Raw genomic sequence first — 21,032 nt, 5'->3', positions numbered from 1 at the left:
CTATCTGGCAACAGACTGAGATCAAGCCAGTATGTTCACAACCTTGGTGTCACATTTGACCCTGAGATGAGCTTCCGACCTCATATTCATGCTATCACTAAGACCGCCTATTTCCACCTCGGTAACATCGCCTCACTTTGCCCTGTCTCAGCTCTTCTGCTGCTGAACTCCCCCATTCATGCCTTTGTTCCCTCTAGACTTGACAATTCCAGCACACTCTGGCTGGTCTCCCACAATCTACCCTCCGTAAACTTCCAAAACGCCGCTACTTGTGTCTTAACCTGCACCAAGTCTCGTTCCACCATTACCCCTGTGCTTGCTGACTTACATTGGCTCCTGGTAAAGCAAGGTCTTGATTTTCAAATTTTCATTCTTGTTTTCAAATCCCTCCATGGCATCACCCCTCCCTATCTCTGTAATCTCCTCCAGCCCCACAACCCTTCTAGATATCTGCACTCCACTAATACTGACCGCTTGAGCAACCCTGATATTAATTGCTCCACCATTTTGGTGGTTGCACCTTTAGTTGCCTAGGCCCCAAGCTCTAGAATAGCCTCCCACAACATTCTGCCTCTCTACCCCACTTTCCTCCTTTAAGACACTCCTTAAAAAGTACCTAATTGACCAAGCTTTTGGTCATCTGATCTAATATCTCCTTATGCAGCTCCATGTCATATTTATTTGATAATGTTTCTGTAAAGTACCTTGGGACGTTTAATTACGTTAAAGGCACTATATAAATGTAAATTGTTGTTGTTACAATCATTATAAAATAATGAAGGCACTATTACAAAGCAACAATTTCTAGGAAATAATGGGCTGAATTTTAGTTCCACGCCAGGCTGAATTCTGGATCGGGAACCCAGAGGTGGCCATTGCGGAACCCTGAAGGAAGAAATTTGAGGTGGCAGCCAACTAAGAGGCCACCTCTGAGAACCCTGTCCAATTATGGTAAATGTTACAAAATATACTGTGACCACAGCTGCCAGGCCATCACTGCGGAGGGGGAGGCTCTCCACTGGATGGCCTGTGGCCACAGCTATGGCCCTCGCAGTCCAGCGGATCCATGCAGAGCTACTTTCCAGGGTGTGCCTCTGGCACTCACGGCCTGCCACTGAGCAGTAGCTGTCACCCCCGAAGCTGCTTCCCTGAAAATAGGCCTGGGGGGGAACATGCCGGCATGTAACAAGATATCACTAGCACACCCACCTCCAAACCCACCTCCATCTCAGGATGAAAATTCTGCCCAATATGTTAACAATTGCGCATTTTTGCAAGATAAGCTCTCTGGGCTGAATTCTTGTGGCTGCCCAAAGATGAGAACAGAGGCAGGGTGGCTGGGAAAATACCGGCGCCAGGTGGCATGTCAACTTCAAGGCACCGCTCCTGGCGCAGGCAATAATCACCAGGGTGATGGGAGAGCGGTACAGGAATCCTACTCTCCCTCCAATTCAAGCCAGTTAAACTTGTTAAAAAGCTCATTTAGAGCATGTTCGTGAGGAGGGTGGGATATTTAAAGAAGGTGTCAGTTTCAGAAAGGCTGAGGGGAGGCAGGTGCAGAGTGTGGAACCAGTTAAGGCTGCCCCAGGGCATCACCCTGGCCCCATAAGCGGGACAGTAGAGCAAAAGGTGACTCAGCACTTCGTAATGGTGTGCCCCTGATGCTGCATACGTGGCAGCTCAGTGCCCGGGCTTTGAAAAGGGTTGGCGCCACCCCCCCACCCCCCAGCATCATGGGAGCAGCAGAAGAGGAGGCAAGGCTGCCAAGGAAGAATGGCTCCAGCGACAGTGGGGGCATGACTGTCAGATTTTATGTACAGTGGTGATGAGGGGTCACACCCTTCCCAGGAAGGGCAGAACCCCAGGCATCAGGAGGGTATGGAAGAGGAAAAAAGGGCAGGAAGGCAAAGGAAGGCAAACCCTCAACATAGGATTGATCGCTGAAGACCAAGCTGCCTGGAAATGACTGAGAACCAGTGCTGCAGGAGACTGTGGTTTTCTAGGCAAATGGTCACAGACATTTGTGCCCTCGTTGCTGAAGACATCACACCTCGCAGCACTGGTCGTCATGCACTGCCAGTGGCCGTCAAAGTCACAGTTTACCTGAACTTCTTCGCTTCTGGCTCCTTCCAAGGATCAGTTGCAGACCTTGGTGGCACCTCAAAAATGGCTGCACACACTGCATCTCACTGGTCACGGATGCCCATTTTGCCAGAGCTGGACTGTACATTCATTTAATGACAGACACAGTTTCAGAGTGACTGAGGGCATTGGATTTTGCCTCCATCGCTGGATTCCCCCAGATGCAGGGCAACAATGATTGCACCCATGTGGTCATCAATGCACCCATTGAGATCCATCAACAGGAAGGGTGAAAATTCAGTCCTCTGTTATTGTTCTCATGAAAAGATAAAAGATGCTGCTCTTACGTGTTCCCTCTTCAGTCACCATTCCCAAACCTTCTGCTTTGTTTTGTCTCTCAAAAGCATTCAAGTCAAGAACACTGAAAGTGTAATGAGAAAAGAAATAAAACAAGTACAAAATTTGCCCCTCTCATAACTGATAGATTGTGAAATCAGTCGACTAGACTGCTCTCTCAGTGATATTCAATTTATCATCATATTAGAGACCATATCTAAAGGAATTATAAACTCAATGACTGATTTAGAACAGAAATGTGCCTCGCGAAAAACTCTTTGGCCATTTCCTTGGGTTACTTGAACTCATGTTTCACAGGTCTTCATTGCATAAGATGGCACCTGGCTGGCTTGAACGTTTGTATTATTTGTTCTTGGATTTGTGGGTATCACTTTTATTGTCCATCCTTAGTTCGCTGTGAAGGTGGTGCACCAACTTCTTGAAGTGCTGTAACTGGGTGGCCACTTCAGAGGGCAGTTAAGAGTCAATCACATTGGTGACATATGGGCCGACATCAAGTTTCCTTCCCTAAAGGACATTAATAAACCAGTTGGATTTTTCAGCAATCCAACAGCTTCATGGTCACTTTTACTGATACAAGCTTTTTTGAACATTTCCGGATTTTATTAAACTGAGTTCAAATTCTCAAACTGGTGCTTTGTGAACTCATGTTCTCCACATTATCAACGCAGGCCGCACGATTCTTGGTCCAATAACATACTCATTACACTATCGCACCCGTATCACTAAAACTGTTAGTACAATTAAAGTAGAAGAACTTGTGTCTACAGGGGTGAATTTCTTGGTGTATTTTCCTGCTCTGCCCCTGTACTGAGGCCCCAGGAGAGCAGGGGAAGCCCCAAGGAAACTCACCCCTATATTTTTTAAGCGAGTCTTGCAGAAATGCACCTGTGTTTAGGCTACTTTGAGGAGTTTACTGCGAACAGTATCTTCTACTTTTAACTTAGTGTGGAATGTAGTCTTAGTAACATTTTGAAGGAACAAGACTAATTTCTGGTAAAGAAGCCTCCCTTCTAAATTCTACAGAGATGGACTACTTGTTTTATTGTGAAGTTAATCAGTTAAGCACTTGAAACCAGGAATGCATGGATTTGGTCTTGCATCTATTATGAAGCTGTTATATGGTGTCCAGAAGTGTAGTGTTTATGTTACTGGACAATTAATCCAGATCCCACTAGTTTGAGAATAACTCAATTTAAAAATCTGAAACTTCAAAGAAAAAAATGGGATCAATAAAGGTGACCAAGAAAGTTGTCATATTGTCATAAAATCCCAGCTGGTTCATGAATGGGGGAGGAAACCTACTGTCCTTACCCAGTCTGACCTTGATGCATTTCCAGTGCTACACCAAACATGATTGACTTTTAGATGGCCTCTTAAGTGACCTAGCAGGTCACTCATGTTGTATCAAACTGCTACCATAACATTTCAAGAAGGTGCCCCACCGTATTTAGGCAGCTAAGGAATGAATAAAAGAAACATTATAACCAGCCAGGTGCCATTTTGTCTTTAGTTTGAACAACGGAGATTTATGAAATATGAGTATACAGGACTGAAATATCAAAGGCAGGAGATTAAAAATGTGGCAAAATGACATGCGGATATCATTAATTTTGTTCTTTTACCTGCAGAAACGCATTAGTCCAGACAGACTTCTGAAAAAACCACTTTCTTTCTTCTCCTTCAAATAGTCCAACATTATCTGAAAAATAGAAGTTGTGTTATTTCTGTGTTTGCAAGTGTTTACATTTCTATCTTCTTCTTTCTTCTTTTGGGCCTCCTTATCTCGAGAGACAATGGATACGCGCCTGGAGGTGGTCAGTGGACTATGGAGTGACCTCTCCATGGCGCATGCCTGGGCAAATTTATGGAGGTTGAGAGTTGCCCAGTCGTCAAAACCCCCCTCTCAGCCTTTCTGGTGGGGTCCAAAGGAGTGCAGGACACGACGTCTAGTTATTAGCAATTAAACAAATAATTTCCATTAATCTCCATGGCAGATGTTTAGTAAATGGAATTAGTAGTTTCCTTTCAAGTTTTATCATTCCTATCATTACAATGACTTGTTAAAAACCAATTTCACAGATAATGTCCTTTTTAAGTTAGGATAAATGTCTTAGAGTTCAAGACAATCTTAAAAATAATCACTTACTCTGCAGAAAATTTAAAGAAAACCATATATTTGAAAGTAAAGTTTTTAAATGCACCAACGTATTAATGAAGTGATGCAGATGTATTAATAATAAATCCACCCAAGGAGTGCTTTACCTGTTGGACATCAGGGTTACCCCCATTCAGAATGGCAATGCCAAGCTTCAAGGTTGTTGTCACCATCTGGCCTAATACACCTGTTGAACAGTTAAAATATTATGAAGGTCAAGACCAATACTGAAATAAAGTAGCCAAACCAACAGATCAAAACAGAAGTTTTGTACAAAATGGTACTCATCAGCCTTTGCACTTCAACAACAGAATGCAATCAATGCGCAGTTCATATTCCCAACTGCTTTAGCAAAATCATCAATATGGGACATAACTGGGCTACACTGCTACCCATTAATAGCCATAAATCTAGCCCAGTGTAATATTAGTGGCTATATAGTACCTTTGCTTGCACTGATCACTTGTAAAACCATCTCAGCTGCTGCGCGTTGGTGAAGTCTTGCTTGTTGATAAAGTGTCATCTGTTTTTCCATTTCTTTTTCCTAGTGCAGCACAAAATGCAAAGAAAAATTTGAATGCAGGAGCTATGCAGTTTTCATTTCAAGTTTGAAGAATTGAAATGCATTTTGTATATGGAACATTTTAGAATACAATTTGTAATCTTCTTTGGCCTCCTTATCTCGAAAGACAATGGATAAGCGCCTGAAGGTGGTCAGTGGTTTGTGGAGCAGCGCCTGGAGTGGCTATAAAGGCCAATTCTAGAGTGACAGGCTCTTCCACAGGTGCTGCAGAAAAATTTGTTTGTCGGGGCTGTTACACAGTTGGCTCTCCCCTTGCGCCTCTGTCTTTTTTCCTGCCAACTATTAAGTCTCTTTGACTCGCCACACTTTAGCCCCGCCTTTATGGCTGCCCGCCAGCTCTGGCGAATGCTGGCAACTGACTCCCACGACTTGTGATCAATGTCACAGGATTTCATGTCGCGTTTGCAGACGTCTTTAAAGCGGAGACATGGACAGACGGTGGGTCTGATACCAGTGGCGAGCTCACTGTACAATGTGTCTTTGGGGATCCTGCCATCTTCCATGCGGCTCACATGGCCAAGCCATCTCAAGCGCCGCTGACTCAGTAGTGTGTATAAGCTGGGGATGTTGGCCACCTCGAGGACTTCTGTGTTGGAGATATGGCCCTGCCATCTGATGCCAAGTATTCTCCGGAGGCAGCGAAGATGGAATGAATTGAGACGTCGCTCTTGGCTGACATACAATTTGTAATAATGCACAATAAAAGGGAAAATCTATAAGAATCATTTCATTTATACCATTCCAAGGACAATGCAAGCATTATATGACTTTAAAATAACAAATAACAATCATTCCACAGTATTATTTATTTTAAAATATCTTTTAAGTCTTCCAAATATTTGGAACAGATGCTGAAGGGGTGGCCCCAATAAATAAAGGAAACAAATCCCTTCACTCCGTGCCCCCTCTACCTATGACAATTCCCCAAACCAGAAAAGGTTGCGGGGGCTCAATGGGGCTCCAGTAGTCTTTTGACCTGCTGCTGGCACCCAAGATTCAAGCTCCCAATCACAGAAGTTCCCAGGCCAACATGCATTGGGAGTATGTTAAAATTATGTTAATGAGCTGATGTGATACTTACACTGCCAGATTGCATAATCAGCCCCTACATGTCACTTTTAAATAGGTGTACATTCCCGTAAGTAATCAGACATACAAAAATTAATGAACTATATTTTTACAAAGCCTCAAAGCTGTGTGGCATATAAAAGTGTTGCAGTTCTTCCTTTCCTGCTACTTTAAAGTGCATTCCTTCGGAAACAATTTTGCAGCATCACTAATACTGTGACCAATAAAACGGAAACAGAATTAGCAATTCTCGGTTTTCTATTACAACCTTCCCGATTTTGACTACAATAATGTGAGGCAACAATGCCTATGATGGTACTGAGACCTGAATTGTACACGAGTACAAGAAGGGGGGTAATTTTAACCTTTGGCGATAGTATAAACGGGGCAATACCAGATTGGCTGCTAAATTACACACCTCTCCTAATTTTCATTTCCATTAACTTCACTGTAACCAATAATCAGGAGAGGCGCATCGGTGGGAAAATCATAATGGGATCAGACAGAGTCAGCATAGTTTTGTGAAAGGGAAATCATGTTTAACTAATTTATTAGAGTTCCTGGAAAAAGTAACAAGCAAGGTGGATAAAGGGGAACCTGTAGATGTGGTATACTTAGATTTCTAAAAGGCATTTGATAAGGTGCCACATCAAAGGTTACGACACAAGATAACAGCACATGGTGCAGGGGGTAACATATTATCATGGATAAAGGACTGGTTAGCTAATAAGAAGCAGAGAGTTGGGACAAATGGGTCTTTTTCAGGTTGGCAAGCTTTTTTTTATTCGTTACTGGGCTGTGGGCGTCGCTGGCTAGGCCACCATTTATTGCTCATCCCTAATTACCCTTGAGAAGATGATGGTGAGCTGCCTTCTTGAACTGCTGGAGTGCATGTGGGGTAGGTGCACCTACAGTGCTGTTAGGAAGGGAGTTCCAGGATTTTGACCCAGCGACAGTGATATAGTTCCAAGTCAGGATGGTGTGTGGCTTGGAGGGAAACTTGCAGGTGGTGGTGTTCCCATGCATCTGCTGCCCTTGTCCTTCTAGGTGGTGAGTGGGCAAAAATTTGGCAGATGGAGTATAATGTGGGAAAATGTGAATTTGTCCACTTTGGCAGGAAGAATAGAAAAGCTGAATACTATTTAAATGGAGAGAGATTGCAGAACCCAGTGATACAGAGGGATCTGAGTGTCCTGGTACATGAATCACAAAAGATTAGTCTGTAGGCACAGCAAGCGATTAGGAAGGCAAATGAAATGTTAGCATTTATTGCAAGGGGAATCCAGTATAAAAATAGGGAAATTTTACTGCAGTTGTACAGGACCTTGGTGAGACCACATCTGGAGTACTGTGTACAGTTTTGGTCTCCTTATTTGAAAAAGGATATAATTGCATTAGAAGCAATTCAAAGAAGGTTCATTCGACTAATTCTGGGGATGAAGGGGCTATCTTATGAAGAAAGGTTGAGCAGGTTGGGCCTTTACCCATTGGAGTTTAGATGAATGAGAGGTGATCTTATTGAAACCAATAAGATGCTGAGGGGACTTGACAGAGTGGATATTGGGAGGATATTTCCTCTTGTGTGGGAGACTAGAACTAGGGGACACAGTTTAAGAATAAGAAGTCTCCCTTTTAAGATGGAGATGAGGAGAATTTTTTCTCCTCAAAGGGTCATTAGTCTGTGGAACTCTCTTCCCCAGAAAGCAGTGGAGGCTGGGTCATTGAATATATTCAAGGCTGAGTTAAATAGATTTTTGATAGACAGGGGAGTCAAGGGTTATGGCGCAAAGACAAGAAAATGGAGTTGAGACCACAACCAGATCAGCCATGATCTTATCGAATGGCAGAGCAGGCTCAAAGGGCCGAATGGAGGAAGATATGGCATAGTGGGAATGTCACAGAACTAGTAATCCAGAGGCCAAGGCTAATGCCCTGGGGACACGGGTTCAAATCCCACTACGGCAGTTGATGGAATTTAAATTCAATGAATTTATAAAAATCTGGAATTGAAATCTTGTCTCAGTAATGGTGTTATTAGACTATCATCAATTGTCATAAAAACCCATCTGGTTCACTAATGTCGTCCAGAGAAAGAAATTTGCAGTCCTTATCTGGTCTGGCCTACATGTGACTCCAGACCCACAGAAATGTGGTTGACTCTGAACTGCCCTCTGAAATGGCCTAGCAAGCCACTCAGTTGTCAAGGACAATTAGAGATGGGCAACAAATGCTGGCCTTGCCAACAATGCCCAGATCCCATGAAAGAATAAAAAAAAGTCCTATGTTTCTATGTTCCTTTTTTTTTAATAACAGGCAGCTGATTCAATATCACCCCATTTTCAAGATCGTCAAAAGTTATCATTTACCCCCAATAAGCGGCAGTTAAGTTGGAACCTGCAAAATCCAGAACACCTGAACTTCACGTGAAATGTAGGTTTGGAAAGCAACTGGGATTTGAGATGGAATTTTACTGGTTTATTACTTTGGTCCATTTGGAAAATACTGTGCTATGCTCCTTAAATTGGAGCTAGCTCGGAAGACTGCTGCTAATATAATCACCTCATAGATGGAAAAAAGTCATAAAGCAGCAGATTCAGAGACTGTAGTTCTGTTTATGGATGCGTTATACTACTTCTTTAATCTCAAAAATTGAGTAATATTGAGTGGCATTTGTAATATTTTATGGGCCCATCTGGTTTCAGTCCCTTTTCTTTGTAATTTTTGCCCAGACTGCATTTAGTATAAATCATATAAAGGTACCTTAGGTGCCTTAAAGATTTAGTATTTTATTGGCTAATCAATTTGCTTACCCAGTACACAATTATTACAAATTCTTACACAATAATTGCAATAATGTTTACTTAATGTCCATTTTTAGCATGATGAGGAAGAAATGCTATTTTAAATCAGTTTATGCTTTCCAGAATAAACTTGAGTTCAATTTTTGTAACATTGCTTTTGTTGGCTTACTTCAAACGTCTTCTCTTTTTCTTCATCTTCCTCCTCAGCAACATGGCAGCTCTAATTATTGAACCAAAGATAAAAGCGTTAGGATTAAATGGCCACTTTTTAAACTTCATTTTGCCCAGCAATTATTGTACTGTCTTCATAAAACAAAAGTTTGCATTGAATAAGAAATGTTTCATTCATCAGCATCACCAGTTCTCACCTTCAAGAGCACAAGATTCACAAAACACTTCAACCTCAGAGGAGCACCAAGCCACACTGAACCAGTGGAAATTTGCAATAATCATTCCTTGTGGTCTCTAAACAAGACTGTCATTTTAACCTCAATCATTGCACTTTTAGTGCCACGAACTCACGTTCATTAGAAACTGGCCTGAGGCTTCCCAATTTTATTTAACAACTAGCAGGCTGACCTGAATTTGAAATGCACACCTACAGAATTCTCCTGCACTGGATCACTTGGCTCTCATTTTTAGAAAAGTAATAATGATATGATTAAGTTAGTACAGCAATATGAAAGTGAAGTACAAATATGAGTTCACAGAATTATATACTTCATTAGCATTTTACCTAGGTACTTTTTCTGTATGTTACCACTGCTAAACAGCCAAGAGGAAATTTTCCTCAGTGCTGGACTGAATGCTGTATTAGCAAAAAAGTGCACTTCTGCGAGTTGGTGTAAACTTTTCCAGAACCAGTCTAATTTTTTTTGGGCACGGTTCATTTGTGGTATTCATGGTAGATTCCTGGTACTTTCTGCACTACCTGCAGACAATGTGTTTCCAGAGGAGGGAGGGGCAGCAGCTGGAGGAAAATCCAACAATATTGCAGATACTGAAAGGGCTAAGGCAGTTATTTTGGGGGTAATTTTAACCCCTCAAAAAGGTAGGTGATTGTCGAGTGAGAAGTGAAAATTTAAAAAATTTCAAACCCGCCTCCAAACCTGCCCACTTCCAATTAGCCAAGGCCATGTCTGCCCTGCCAAATGGACATAAAAAATCCCGTGGCAGTATTTTGAAGAAGAGCAGGTGAGCTATCCCCAGTGTCCTGCCTAATATTTGTCCTTCAATTAGCATCACAAAAACAGATTATCTGGTCATTATCACATTGCTACTGTAGAGTTTGCTGTGCACAAATTGGCTGCTGCATTTCCTACATTACAATAGTGACTCCACTTGGCTGTAAAGCGCGTTGGCATATCCCGAGGTCGTGAAAAGCAAGTCTTTCTTTTGGTGGGGGCGGAGCGGGGGGCAGGCAACCAATCCCCTTTCTCAGGAGGCTTTAAAGACTGCCCCCATTTTACAACCTTTTTATTTTTAATTCATGATGACTGAGTTCCTGGGTCTACAGAAACCAGACAGGTAAAAGGTGAGATGGACTGGACTTATATGGTAAACGCCTTTACAGAAATTCTTGTGGGCTAGGAGAAACTTAAGAGTTCATTCCTGCCACAAGAAGTTTATTTGTAAATACCCCGTAATCTGTAGCTCCCCCCACCCTCTGACCACCATCTCCACTCGCCTCCATGATGTCACGCCGACCACAATCACCACCCCTCTATGATCTCTACCTCGACCATAATATCCTCCTTTGACCACCAACTCCATCTCAGTAATCTCTCCCCCCCCCCACCACCATCTCCACCCGCATCCCTCCATGATCTCTGCCCCTGCCCACAATCTCTCCCTTTCCGTGACCTCTCCCACTACCACCATCCCCACTCGCAACCCCCCCAATGTGATCGCTCCCTCCTCCCCATTCACCCCCCACCAGAACCCCTGTAACAATCACTCCCTACCAACTCCTCCTCTGCATACGACTGCTGCAGGCTTTCCTACCCAACAGGTAGCCAGCTGTTAAGTCAGGCGGGGAACCTGGAGAAGAAGAAAATTAAAAGGTGTTCTTTGGGAAACCCTTACCTCTGGGTTTCCTGTCCATAACTTCTTCCCAACCCCATTCTGAATATGCATCCTGTAAATATCGGGACCTTTGTGCCTGTAACAATGTGGTTCACTGCAATGTCTGGTGTTTCTTCAGGTGACAGAGTCTATGAATTTATAACCTCTAATTAAGGTGTCTGCAATCTGGCAAAGGAAGACAAGTTTTAGGCCTGAGGAAGGAGAAAGTCTTAGTAATAAGTGCCACTTCTCCTCCTTTAAGGAATGGCTTCTGAAGCATGGGTTACAATTTCTGGCATGATGACATGCAGACTGCCTTCAATCTCTCTAGTTTCTTCTAAATGGGGAAACGATCCAAGTCAAGAAAGGCAAGGAAGTACCACAAGGCTCCTATTGCATATCATCAGCCATGTGCCTCAGTGGAAACATGCAGCTAACATTGAACGGGCAAGGAAGAGTCAGCATCAAGTGGAGGTAGAGTGGCTATAAAAATATGGAGTTTCAGATTTGTTGCCAGTGAGATGTTTTCATCACTGATGGGATATGTGAGGAAGGCTTGGGCGTTTTGGCTGCTGCTCCAAATTTGAGCCCAGTACATCTCTCTCCCTATTTTCTTTCTTGGCCCCTCTTTTCCTATCTACTTCCCTGCCTGTCACCCAGTCATACCACCTTTCATTTCTCACCTCTCGGTATTTTGTTCCCACTCCCCTTCTCCCCACAACTCACATCCCTATTCCAATTCCCCCTTGAAAAAGCCCACAGCTACTGTGATGATGACACAAAACTAGGCGGGAATGTGCATTGTGACGAGGATGCAAAGAGGCTTCAGGGGGATTTAGACAGGCTAAGTGAGTGGGCAAGAACATGGTGGATGGAAAATAATGTGGAAAAATGTGAAGCTATCCACTTTGGCAGGAAAAACAGAAATTCAAAGTATTTCTTAAATGGTGGGAGTTTGGGAAGTTTTGATGACCAAATGGACCTGGGTGCCCTTGTTCATAAGTCACTGAAAGCTAACATGCAGGTGCAGCAAGCAATTAGGAAGGCAAATATTACGTTGGCCTTTATTGCAAGAGTATTTGAGTACAGGAGAAAAAATTCTTGCTGCAATTGTATTGAGCCTTGGTGAGACTGCACCTGGAGTATTGTGTACAGTTTTGGTCTCCTTACCTGAGGAAGGATATACTTGCCATAGAGGGTGTGCAATGAAGATTCACCAGACTGATTTGTAGGATGGCAGGATTGTCCTATGAGGAGAGATCAAGGAGACTGGGCCTATATTCTCCAGAGTTAGAAGAATGAAAGGTGATCTCATTGAAGCATACAACATTTTACAGGGCTTGACAAGGTTGATGCAGGAAGGATGTTGCCCCTGGTGAGAGGGTCTAGAACCAGGGGACACAGACTCAGAATAAGCGGTAGGTCATTTAGGACTGAGATGAGGAGGAATTTCTTCACTTAGAGGGTGGTAAGTCTGTGGCATTCCCTACCCCAGAGGGCTGTGGAGGCTCTACCATTGAGTATGTTCAAGACAGAGATTGATAGCTTTCTAGATATTAAAGATATCAAGGGATATGGGGATAGTGCAGGAAAATGGCTTTGAGGTAGAAGATTAGCCATGATCTAGTTGAATGATGGAGCAGGCTTAAGGGGCTGAATGGCCTATTCCTGCTCCTACTTCTATGTTCCTAAGCATTCTTTGAAGAGCCTACCGAGGCACTCATTATTACCGCCTTATAAGTAACAATCACAACTTCCCAATCTCTCTGCTCAATGACCTCTCTACCCAATAGATCTCTGGAGGCTAATCTTGCCAATCTCCTTGCTGTTTTTCTCACTTCATCCACCAATGCCCTCTTAGACTCTGCCAACAGATGACCAATCATCACCCCTCTCTGCATTCCCAGAATATCTGGTCATTGGTATTCAAAGCCTTTGCCATCCATGACCATACTGTGGATGACTGCATTGGCATCATGGCTTTGACTAACACTTGACTCATGGGTGGTGATACCTTACACATTATTGAAGCCTTGCTGCCTGGCAATGCTTTCCTCCATGTTAGCAGTGTGGCTCTTTACACCAAATCACATCTTGGTTTCTCCTTGTGCTCCAATGCAAGCTGTTGTTGATTGCCCTCACTGGGTTCCACCTTTATTTATCCAATTGTAGCCAAAGAATGACCAGCTATGGCTTTCCTTCCCACTACTTCTGGCACTCCCCTGGGATTTATCCATTCATCCTTTTCTTTGTTATCTGCATTCTGCCCCTTGGTGACAATATCTAAAGATATGAGAAAACATATGCTTACGACACGATGCTCTACTCCACCATTCACTTACCTTTGCCATCATGTCTGCATATGCAAGGTACAATGGATCATCTTCAATTACACTGCAAAAGGTGTTTTAGAGAACATTTAATTCTGTAGAACGGTAGTATTTTTTAGTCAGTTTACATAAAATGTCTGAGGAAAACAATCCCATTTATAAAAGATAATTGCAACATTCTGTAAAACCTATGGTTTTCTCAGTCTTTTAGATCAGGATGATATCTTGTGAATGTAAATGAAGGCTTATGATAAGGAACATTTTCAATATAAAGTACTAACCCCTTTCATCTTAATCTTATGAAATAAACAGAAATAGGAATAACTGGTACAAGATTCTAAACAGTTCTCCTCTCTTTGTAGTGACATATTTGCATCTCTGCTTCCCACAAGAACGGCACTGGTTTGTCCAACATTATCTACAATTAATACATTCCCAAAAGAAATAAGTACACTCCTTTTACTTCCCCGTACTTACTTCTTATTCAGCAACTGTACCCAGTAATATTTGTTTTGCTGTAACAACCTATACAAAAGCACAACAATATCCTTATTTTACCTTTTTTCTGTGAGGGCACTACGACTAAAGTGCAATATAAGCTGATGAAGTGGATCAGGTTTCTTGTCAGACACTTCCTCCTCCTCTTCTGATACAGCAGCAGATTTCTAAGCACATTTAAAGGTTTGTTTTAGACCAGTGGATGCAAGGTCAAGTGCTTAAATTATGAGTAGTACAATTTTATAGACTGCAGGCTACAAGAATGGTCATATTTAGTATCTGCCAGACTCATTAAAACCATTAGTTTTACTTTTCAAGTTAGAAGATTTATCTAAGTAGATACTAGCCAATATAGCACATGACTTTTATTCAGATTTATTTACAAAAAAGCTAGAGAAAATGCTTTAATCACAAACTTTCTCCACTTTTTGCTTTAGTTTTATGTATTAAGTAGATTAGATAACCCTCACTGGGCTCAAAAGTGATAAAAGAAATCCTTAGTACTTTGAATAAACAAATGCATTTTGAAAATGTTACTCTACAAGGCATGCTCATTTATTAGCTGGCACAAATGTAGTTTAATTTAAAACACAACATTGATGAAACAGAGCAGTATTGTGTAGGAAATAATACTCCAGATAAGTAACAATAAAAGACAATAGCTTTGTAAACTTTCACCTTCAAAATCCCGTGAACTTTAGTCCCATGACAAAAGGTCAGAAAAGGCCTCTATATGAAATTAAATTTATATGTGTAATTGCCAAGCTCTCTGATATGGGAGTAAAATGATTCATCAAGGGAATTTTAACCCCCTCTCCACCTGGTGGAAACCAGGAGGGATGAAAATTAAAATATAGTAGGAGACTTACTCTGGCTTCCCACCCTAATCTGGGTGACCACAATTTTAAAATACAGGCAACAAGGACACCTGCCAGAAACATTTGACATCCTTCTTTCAATATGTAAGTTAGACTCTGATGATGTCACTGGGGTCTGATTGCAGTATAAACATGAGACCCGAGAGGGGAATCAGTGGTGGATTCCTCACCAAGCCAAAGCTATTGGGAAGTAGATTCAGAGCAAGAAGAGACATGGAAAGTCTTTGGTTTTTTTCCTTGTAGGTAGGAGTCCAGGCCCCATGAGGAAACCTTGGGACTCTCCCACCCTAGACAACCTCTCCCCACATCCCACCGCACCCCACCCCCGAAAACGACAATCTCCGACACTCAGCCACTCAGCCCCTCAGAGCTATCCAGCCTAATCCCACCATCCAGCTCTTGGTCTGTAGCCCTGTAGGTTATGGCACCTCAAGAGCAAAAGGCAAGGCACCCACTTGCTGCAGACTTCAAAGCTGCGGTTTGGTTGAGACATCGGCCAGGGGTATCCTGATGAGACCCAGCCATCAAGATCAGCTGAGCCTCCCTGCTGTTGCTCACCGGCACGCCAAATACTCACTAGGCCTTAAAACGTGTCAATGCAAAGTCAGTCATTGATACTGTACCAATAAATTGCTTTTTGTCTTGCTCTCTTTTTCCTTTCCTTTGAAAGCCTAACATACAGTCTTTCATGTTCAGGCTTGGCATCTTTCTCTCCCTATTCTAAAGTACTCTGAATATTCTTCAGTGTCTGGAGTGCTAGATAAATGCAAAGCTTTCATACTGTTCAGCAAATCTATAGGTTAATTGTCGTGAAACTATACTAAACTACAGGAACTTTCACAATTGTTTTTTTTTTCTTATTTGCTCTCAGGATATGTGAGATGCAGTCTGCATTCATTGCCCATCCCTGACTGCCCTGAGGTGATGGTGGCTCCTCTCCTTGGACTGCTGCAAACCTATTGGTGATGGTGTTCCCTTGATGGAATTAGGTAGAGAATTGCATAATAGTTAACTACCGACAATGAAGGAACAGTGATATATGTCCAAGTTAGTATGTGTAACTTGGAGGTAATTGTGTTCCCACAACATTGCTGCCCTTGTCCTTCTCAGTGGTAGAGGCAGTAGGGAAGAGACACAACTTATATTTAAGTGTATGATAGTATAGTGATTAATTTACTAGACTAGTAATCCAGAGGCCCAGACTAATGATCTGAAGACAAGATCTCAAATCCCACCATGGCAACTGCTTAACTACTGAAATAAAGAAACAATTAATTAAATCTGAAATTTTAAAAAAATCATTAACGGTGACCATGCAACTATCAGACTGTCATAAAAACTCATCTGATTCACTAATGTCCTCTAGAGAAGGAAGTTTGCTGTCCTTACCCGGCCTGGCCTACATATGACTCCAGACCCACAGCAACGTGGTTCATTTTTACTACTACACTCTGAAATGGCTTAGCAAGCCACTCGTTATATTCAAGAAGATGGCTCACCACCATCTTCTCAACAGCAATTGCAGATGGGCAATAATGATGACCTGCTCAGCGATGCCCACATCCCATGAATGAATTTTTTTAAAAAGTAAACAGTGAGCTCATGTAGATCATACATACTAAAGCTGTAGTGTGCTCATGGTGGAAGGATTAGATACTGAATACACTGGCATCAAATGAATTGCTCTGTCTTGGGTGCTGTTCAGTTTACTGAGTGTTACTGCGGCAGCACCCAACCAAGGAAGTCGTGACTTTCGACCATATTCTAGTTTACTCCTGACATCAGCCTTGAAGACAGTGGAGACGTTTTGAAGGGTCAAGAGGTGAGCCACTCAGCACAACGTACCCAGCTTCTGCCCTGCTCTTGTAACCATGGCAGTGATATAGTTGGTCCAGTTAATTCTACAGTCAATGCTGCCCCAGGGTACTGATGGTAGGGGACACAGAGATGGTGGACTTGCTGAAGTTCAGTGGTAGATGGCTGGGTTTCTTCTTTTTCAAGATGGTCTTCACTGGCAGTTCTATCATGAAACTCATCAGCCCAAATGTGGATGCTATCCAGCTTCTTCTGTGGGGTGGCATGGATGTTTCCTTATTGGAGGAGTTGTGAATGGAGATAACCACTGTAGAATTTACAATAAACAGCCTCACTCCTAACAGTATGATAGTGGGATGGTCATTTAAAGATGATAGGGCCAAAGACACTTTTTTGACCAAGATAAGTTATTTTAGCTTTTCCAGTTAAATTTCAGAGTTCGCTTAAGCATATTCGTACTTTTCCCCAGGTTACTCACATTCACTTTGGCACGTAATATGCAAGGACAGTCCAGTCCCTTGGATATTGTCAATGCTGTTCCTTGGTTGATACATTGTAAAGCGTTTTTAAATTTATTTTTTATGATGTGGACAACACTGGCAAGGCTGGCATTTATTGTGCACCCGATTGCCTTGAGAAAGTGGTGGTGGTTTTCCTTATTGAACTGCTGCAGGTGAAGATGCTTGTACAATGCTTTTAAGTAGAGAGTTCCAGGATTTTGACCTGTTGAGATGATGAAAGAACTGAGATACATATCCAAGTCAGGATGGTGTGACTTGGTAGGGAAACTGTTTGGTGTTTCCTTCCACCTGCGGTCCTTATCCTTCTAGGTGTCTGAGGTTGTGAGTTTGAGAGGTGCTGCAAAGAAGCTTTGGAATTTGCTGCAGTACATCTTAATTGATAGCTGCAATGTGTACTATGAAACATCAGTGGTGGAGGGAATGGACATTTAGACTCGTGGATGAGGTGCTGATCAAGTCGACTGCTTTGTATTGGACGATGCAATCCAGGCAAGTAGAGAATATTGCATCATACCCCCGACTTGTGCCTTGTAGATGGTGGTGAGGCTATTCAGAGTCAGGAAGATAGTCATTTTCTACAGAATACTCAGTGTCTGACCAGCTCTAGTGGCCACAGCATTTATGTGGCTGGTCTAGTTGAGTTTCTGCTCAATGGCGCCCACCCCAAGGTATTGATGGTAGGAGATTGGTGATGGTAATGTCATTAAATGTCAAGGGGAGGTGGTTAGACTTTCTCTTTTTGGAGTTGGCCATTGCCTGGCATTTGTGTGACATAAATGTTACTTTCACTTTTCAGCACAAACCTAGCTGTTGTCTGGATCTTGCTGCATGCAAAAATGGACTGCTTCATTATGTGCAGAATGCAAATGAAGCTGAACACTGCAATCATCAGAGAACATCCCCACTGCAGAAATAAATTGTACCTTTGTAATGATAACCTGTTTTTAAAAAATATTTGCTTTTGTTACAATCTTTGCTTCACCTTATTTACTTGTATCACAATGTTCCATCATTGAACAGTCAAGAAAGTGATCTTATTTAATTCCACAACTCAAACACCACTATACACTGCAAAATGTGACCTGTACTGTAAAGTTAAGACTTAATAAATGAAATTGCAACATAATAAATATTGCAAAAGATTTAAACAAAAAAATGGTGTCCTTACTCCTTTCACATTCAGCACGCCATAGCACAACAGGCAAGCACAGCCTATCAACGCAGGCAAATTCAGTGCAACTTATAAAAATCCATAATCATATGTAAACTGCATAGACCAACAAACATCTGATAGTTTGTTACAAGGCTCCTACACAAACTCTGTGCAAAGGTATTGTATGAGCTGTTTGTGCTCCACTGTCATGTTTTATGGCATGATTTTGGCCATTCAGAGCCTTATAACACACTCGAACAATCTATTATTTCATGTTCTTTAATACATGCAGCAGCAGTTGTATAATGCATATCAACAATCAGAGCCATGGGCATATCAACATTCAGAGCCATGGTTCCTCCCTCATACAATACATATCCAATAAGAAATAAAAGTTAGAGTGGGTAGTAAAACTACTGCACCATACAGAGGCAGAGCAGTTTAACAGCTTTGGCTCTCCGCTTGACAACTGTCTGAGCATTCAAGGAGAAGTGACATATTTTTACATGTGGGAGCGCAAAAGAATTGTGAACAATCAACCTATTGTAACTTTTTAGTGCCTATTGACAATTAGTTACAGAGGTAGATTGATAAAAGCCTGGAAGCAGGTCAGTTAGCCAATCTCTTGGTTAGATCATTTTAGAGAGAAATCAGAGGTGTAAGTAATTTTTAGAACTGTAATTTTAAGTAGAAATTGTGCATTATAAATAGCACCCAGTTCCTGGTTTTGGAATACAGATCGAGTCTCACTCACAGAGTAAGACCTTTAAATCCATTTGCAGCTTTGTTACTTCAGGCTAATCACTTCCAATGATCGCTTCTACTATAAATGTTCTTTCATATTCTGCGCCAAATACAAGTTGTTGAGAGCTAAAGCCAGTCCACCTTACTCAGCTCAAGTGTACCTGCCATTCACAGTAGCTAAGTTCCATTCCACTTTCCAATGAAAAGCAGCAACAAAAACAACTACCCCAAAACAAGCCTGTTATAACTGACAGAGTAAAGTTGCATGTATTGTAGACAGCTTGGCAACAGCACTGCTTGCAGAATGCAGCATGGCCACTTGTGCTGGAGCTAGAAACCAGTCACACAAGAGGCCAGTACTTACAGCTAAATCCTCAATTAGTTTCTCCTCAAATGAATACTCCTCTGTCTCTATCCATGATTTCTGATAACTCTGAAGGAAGAGGTTAACAGCACGATGCCTAGGAAGCGGGAGGGTATAGTAAGATCAGGAGGAGGAGGAGGTGAGACACAGTTTTTAGTAGATTATGGGAGACTATTATTTAAAATAATAGATAAAGACCATTAGTAGAGATTTGTACAACTCCAGTATTCTGATTGGTCAATGGTGTATCATGATCACATACCAAGATCACACTAATTGAAGTGTAGGTTATTTTATAATGTGGCCCTTCAGGGTTTAGAAGTTGAATAAAGTATGATTCAAGTGAAGATAAAATGATTTAAGAAACAGAGATACGCTGAACTTTGTTTCCTCTTAAATTCTCACTCACTGTTATGTTGGTGAGCTGTGCTCTCCATAAATTCCACAGATCATTTGTTTTAATTATAATTTCCTACTACACCATAACTAGCTCAGCTAAAGGATTCTTACATCTTTAGGGACTGCTTGAACTGGGTAGTCCTGCCCACAAATCCTTAACTTTTTTTTAATTCATTCACGGGATGTGGGCATCGCTGGCCAGGCCAGCATTTATTGCCCATCCCTAACTGCCCTTGAGAAGGTGGTGGTGAGCTGCCTTCTTGAACCGCTGCAGTCCATGTGGGGTAGGTACACCCACAGTGCTGTTAGGAAGGGAGTTCCAGGATTTTGACCCAGCGACAGTGAAGGAACGGCGATATAGTTCCAAGTCAGGGTGGTGTGTGACTTGGAGGGGAACTTGCAGGTGGTGGTGTTCCCATGTATTTGCTGCCCTTGTCCATCTAGTTGGTAGAGGTCGCGGGTTTGGAAGGTGCTGTCGAAGGAGCCTTGGTGCATTGCTGCAGTGCATCTTGTAGATGGTACACACTGCTGCCACTGTGCGTCGGTGGTGGAGGGAGTGAATGTTTGTAGATGGGGTGCCAATCAAGCGGGCCGCTTTGTGCTGGATGGTGTCGAGCTTCTTGAGTGTTGTTGGAGCTGCACCCATCCAGGCCAGTGGAGAGTATTCCATCACACTCCTGACTTGTGCCTTGTAGATGGTGGACAGGCTTTGGGGAGTCAGGAGGTGAGTTACTCGCCTCAGGATTCCTAGCCTCTGACCTGCTCTTGCAGCCACGGTATTTATATGGCTACTCCAGTTCAGTTTTCGGTCAATAGTAGCCCCTAGGATGTTGATAGTGGGGGATTCAGCGATGGTAATGCCGTTGAATGTCAAGGGGAGATGGTTAGATTCTCTTTTGTTGGAGATGGTCATTGCCTGGCACTTGTGTGGCGTGAATGTTACTTGCCACTTATCAGCCCAAGCCTGGATATTGTCCAGGTCTTGCTGCATTTCTACACAGACTGCTTCAGTATCTGAGGAGTTGCGAATGGTGCTGAACATTGTGCAATCATCAGCGAACATCCCCACTTCTGACCTTATGATTGAAGGAAGGTCATTGATGAAGCAGCTGAAGATGGTTGGGCCTAGAACACTACCCTGAGGTACTCTTGCAGTGATGTCATGGAGCTCAGATGATTGACCTCCAACAACCACAACCATCTTCCTTTGCGCTAGG

General features: G+C 42.5%; 1 protein-coding gene across 1 annotated transcript in view; it reads right to left on the bottom strand.

Moving 5' to 3' along the window:
* Positions 1-21,032, bottom strand: part of ryr3 (ryanodine receptor 3) — a 423,842-nt gene that overhangs the window by 76,415 nt on the left and 326,395 nt on the right. Inside the window, exons 76-83 of the mRNA XM_068038163.1 lie at positions 19,417-19,513; positions 14,002-14,108; positions 13,456-13,507; positions 9,219-9,269; positions 5,042-5,141; positions 4,705-4,784; positions 4,065-4,141; positions 2,430-2,503 (exon numbers count right to left, since the gene is read on the bottom strand). Of these exons, the coding sequence (XP_067894264.1) occupies positions 2,430-2,503; positions 4,065-4,141; positions 4,705-4,784; positions 5,042-5,141; positions 9,219-9,269; positions 13,456-13,507; positions 14,002-14,108; positions 19,417-19,513 (638 nt within the window). The remainder of the gene's footprint in view (positions 1-2,429; positions 2,504-4,064; positions 4,142-4,704; positions 4,785-5,041; positions 5,142-9,218; positions 9,270-13,455; positions 13,508-14,001; positions 14,109-19,416; positions 19,514-21,032) is intronic.

This window comes from Heterodontus francisci, chromosome 9, assembly GCF_036365525.1.
Source record: "Heterodontus francisci isolate sHetFra1 chromosome 9, sHetFra1.hap1, whole genome shotgun sequence".
NCBI lineage: Eukaryota > Metazoa > Chordata > Chondrichthyes > Heterodontiformes > Heterodontidae > Heterodontus > Heterodontus francisci.
Note: the sequence above shows the minus strand (reverse complement) of the source record. Positions and strands in the feature narration are given on the sequence as shown.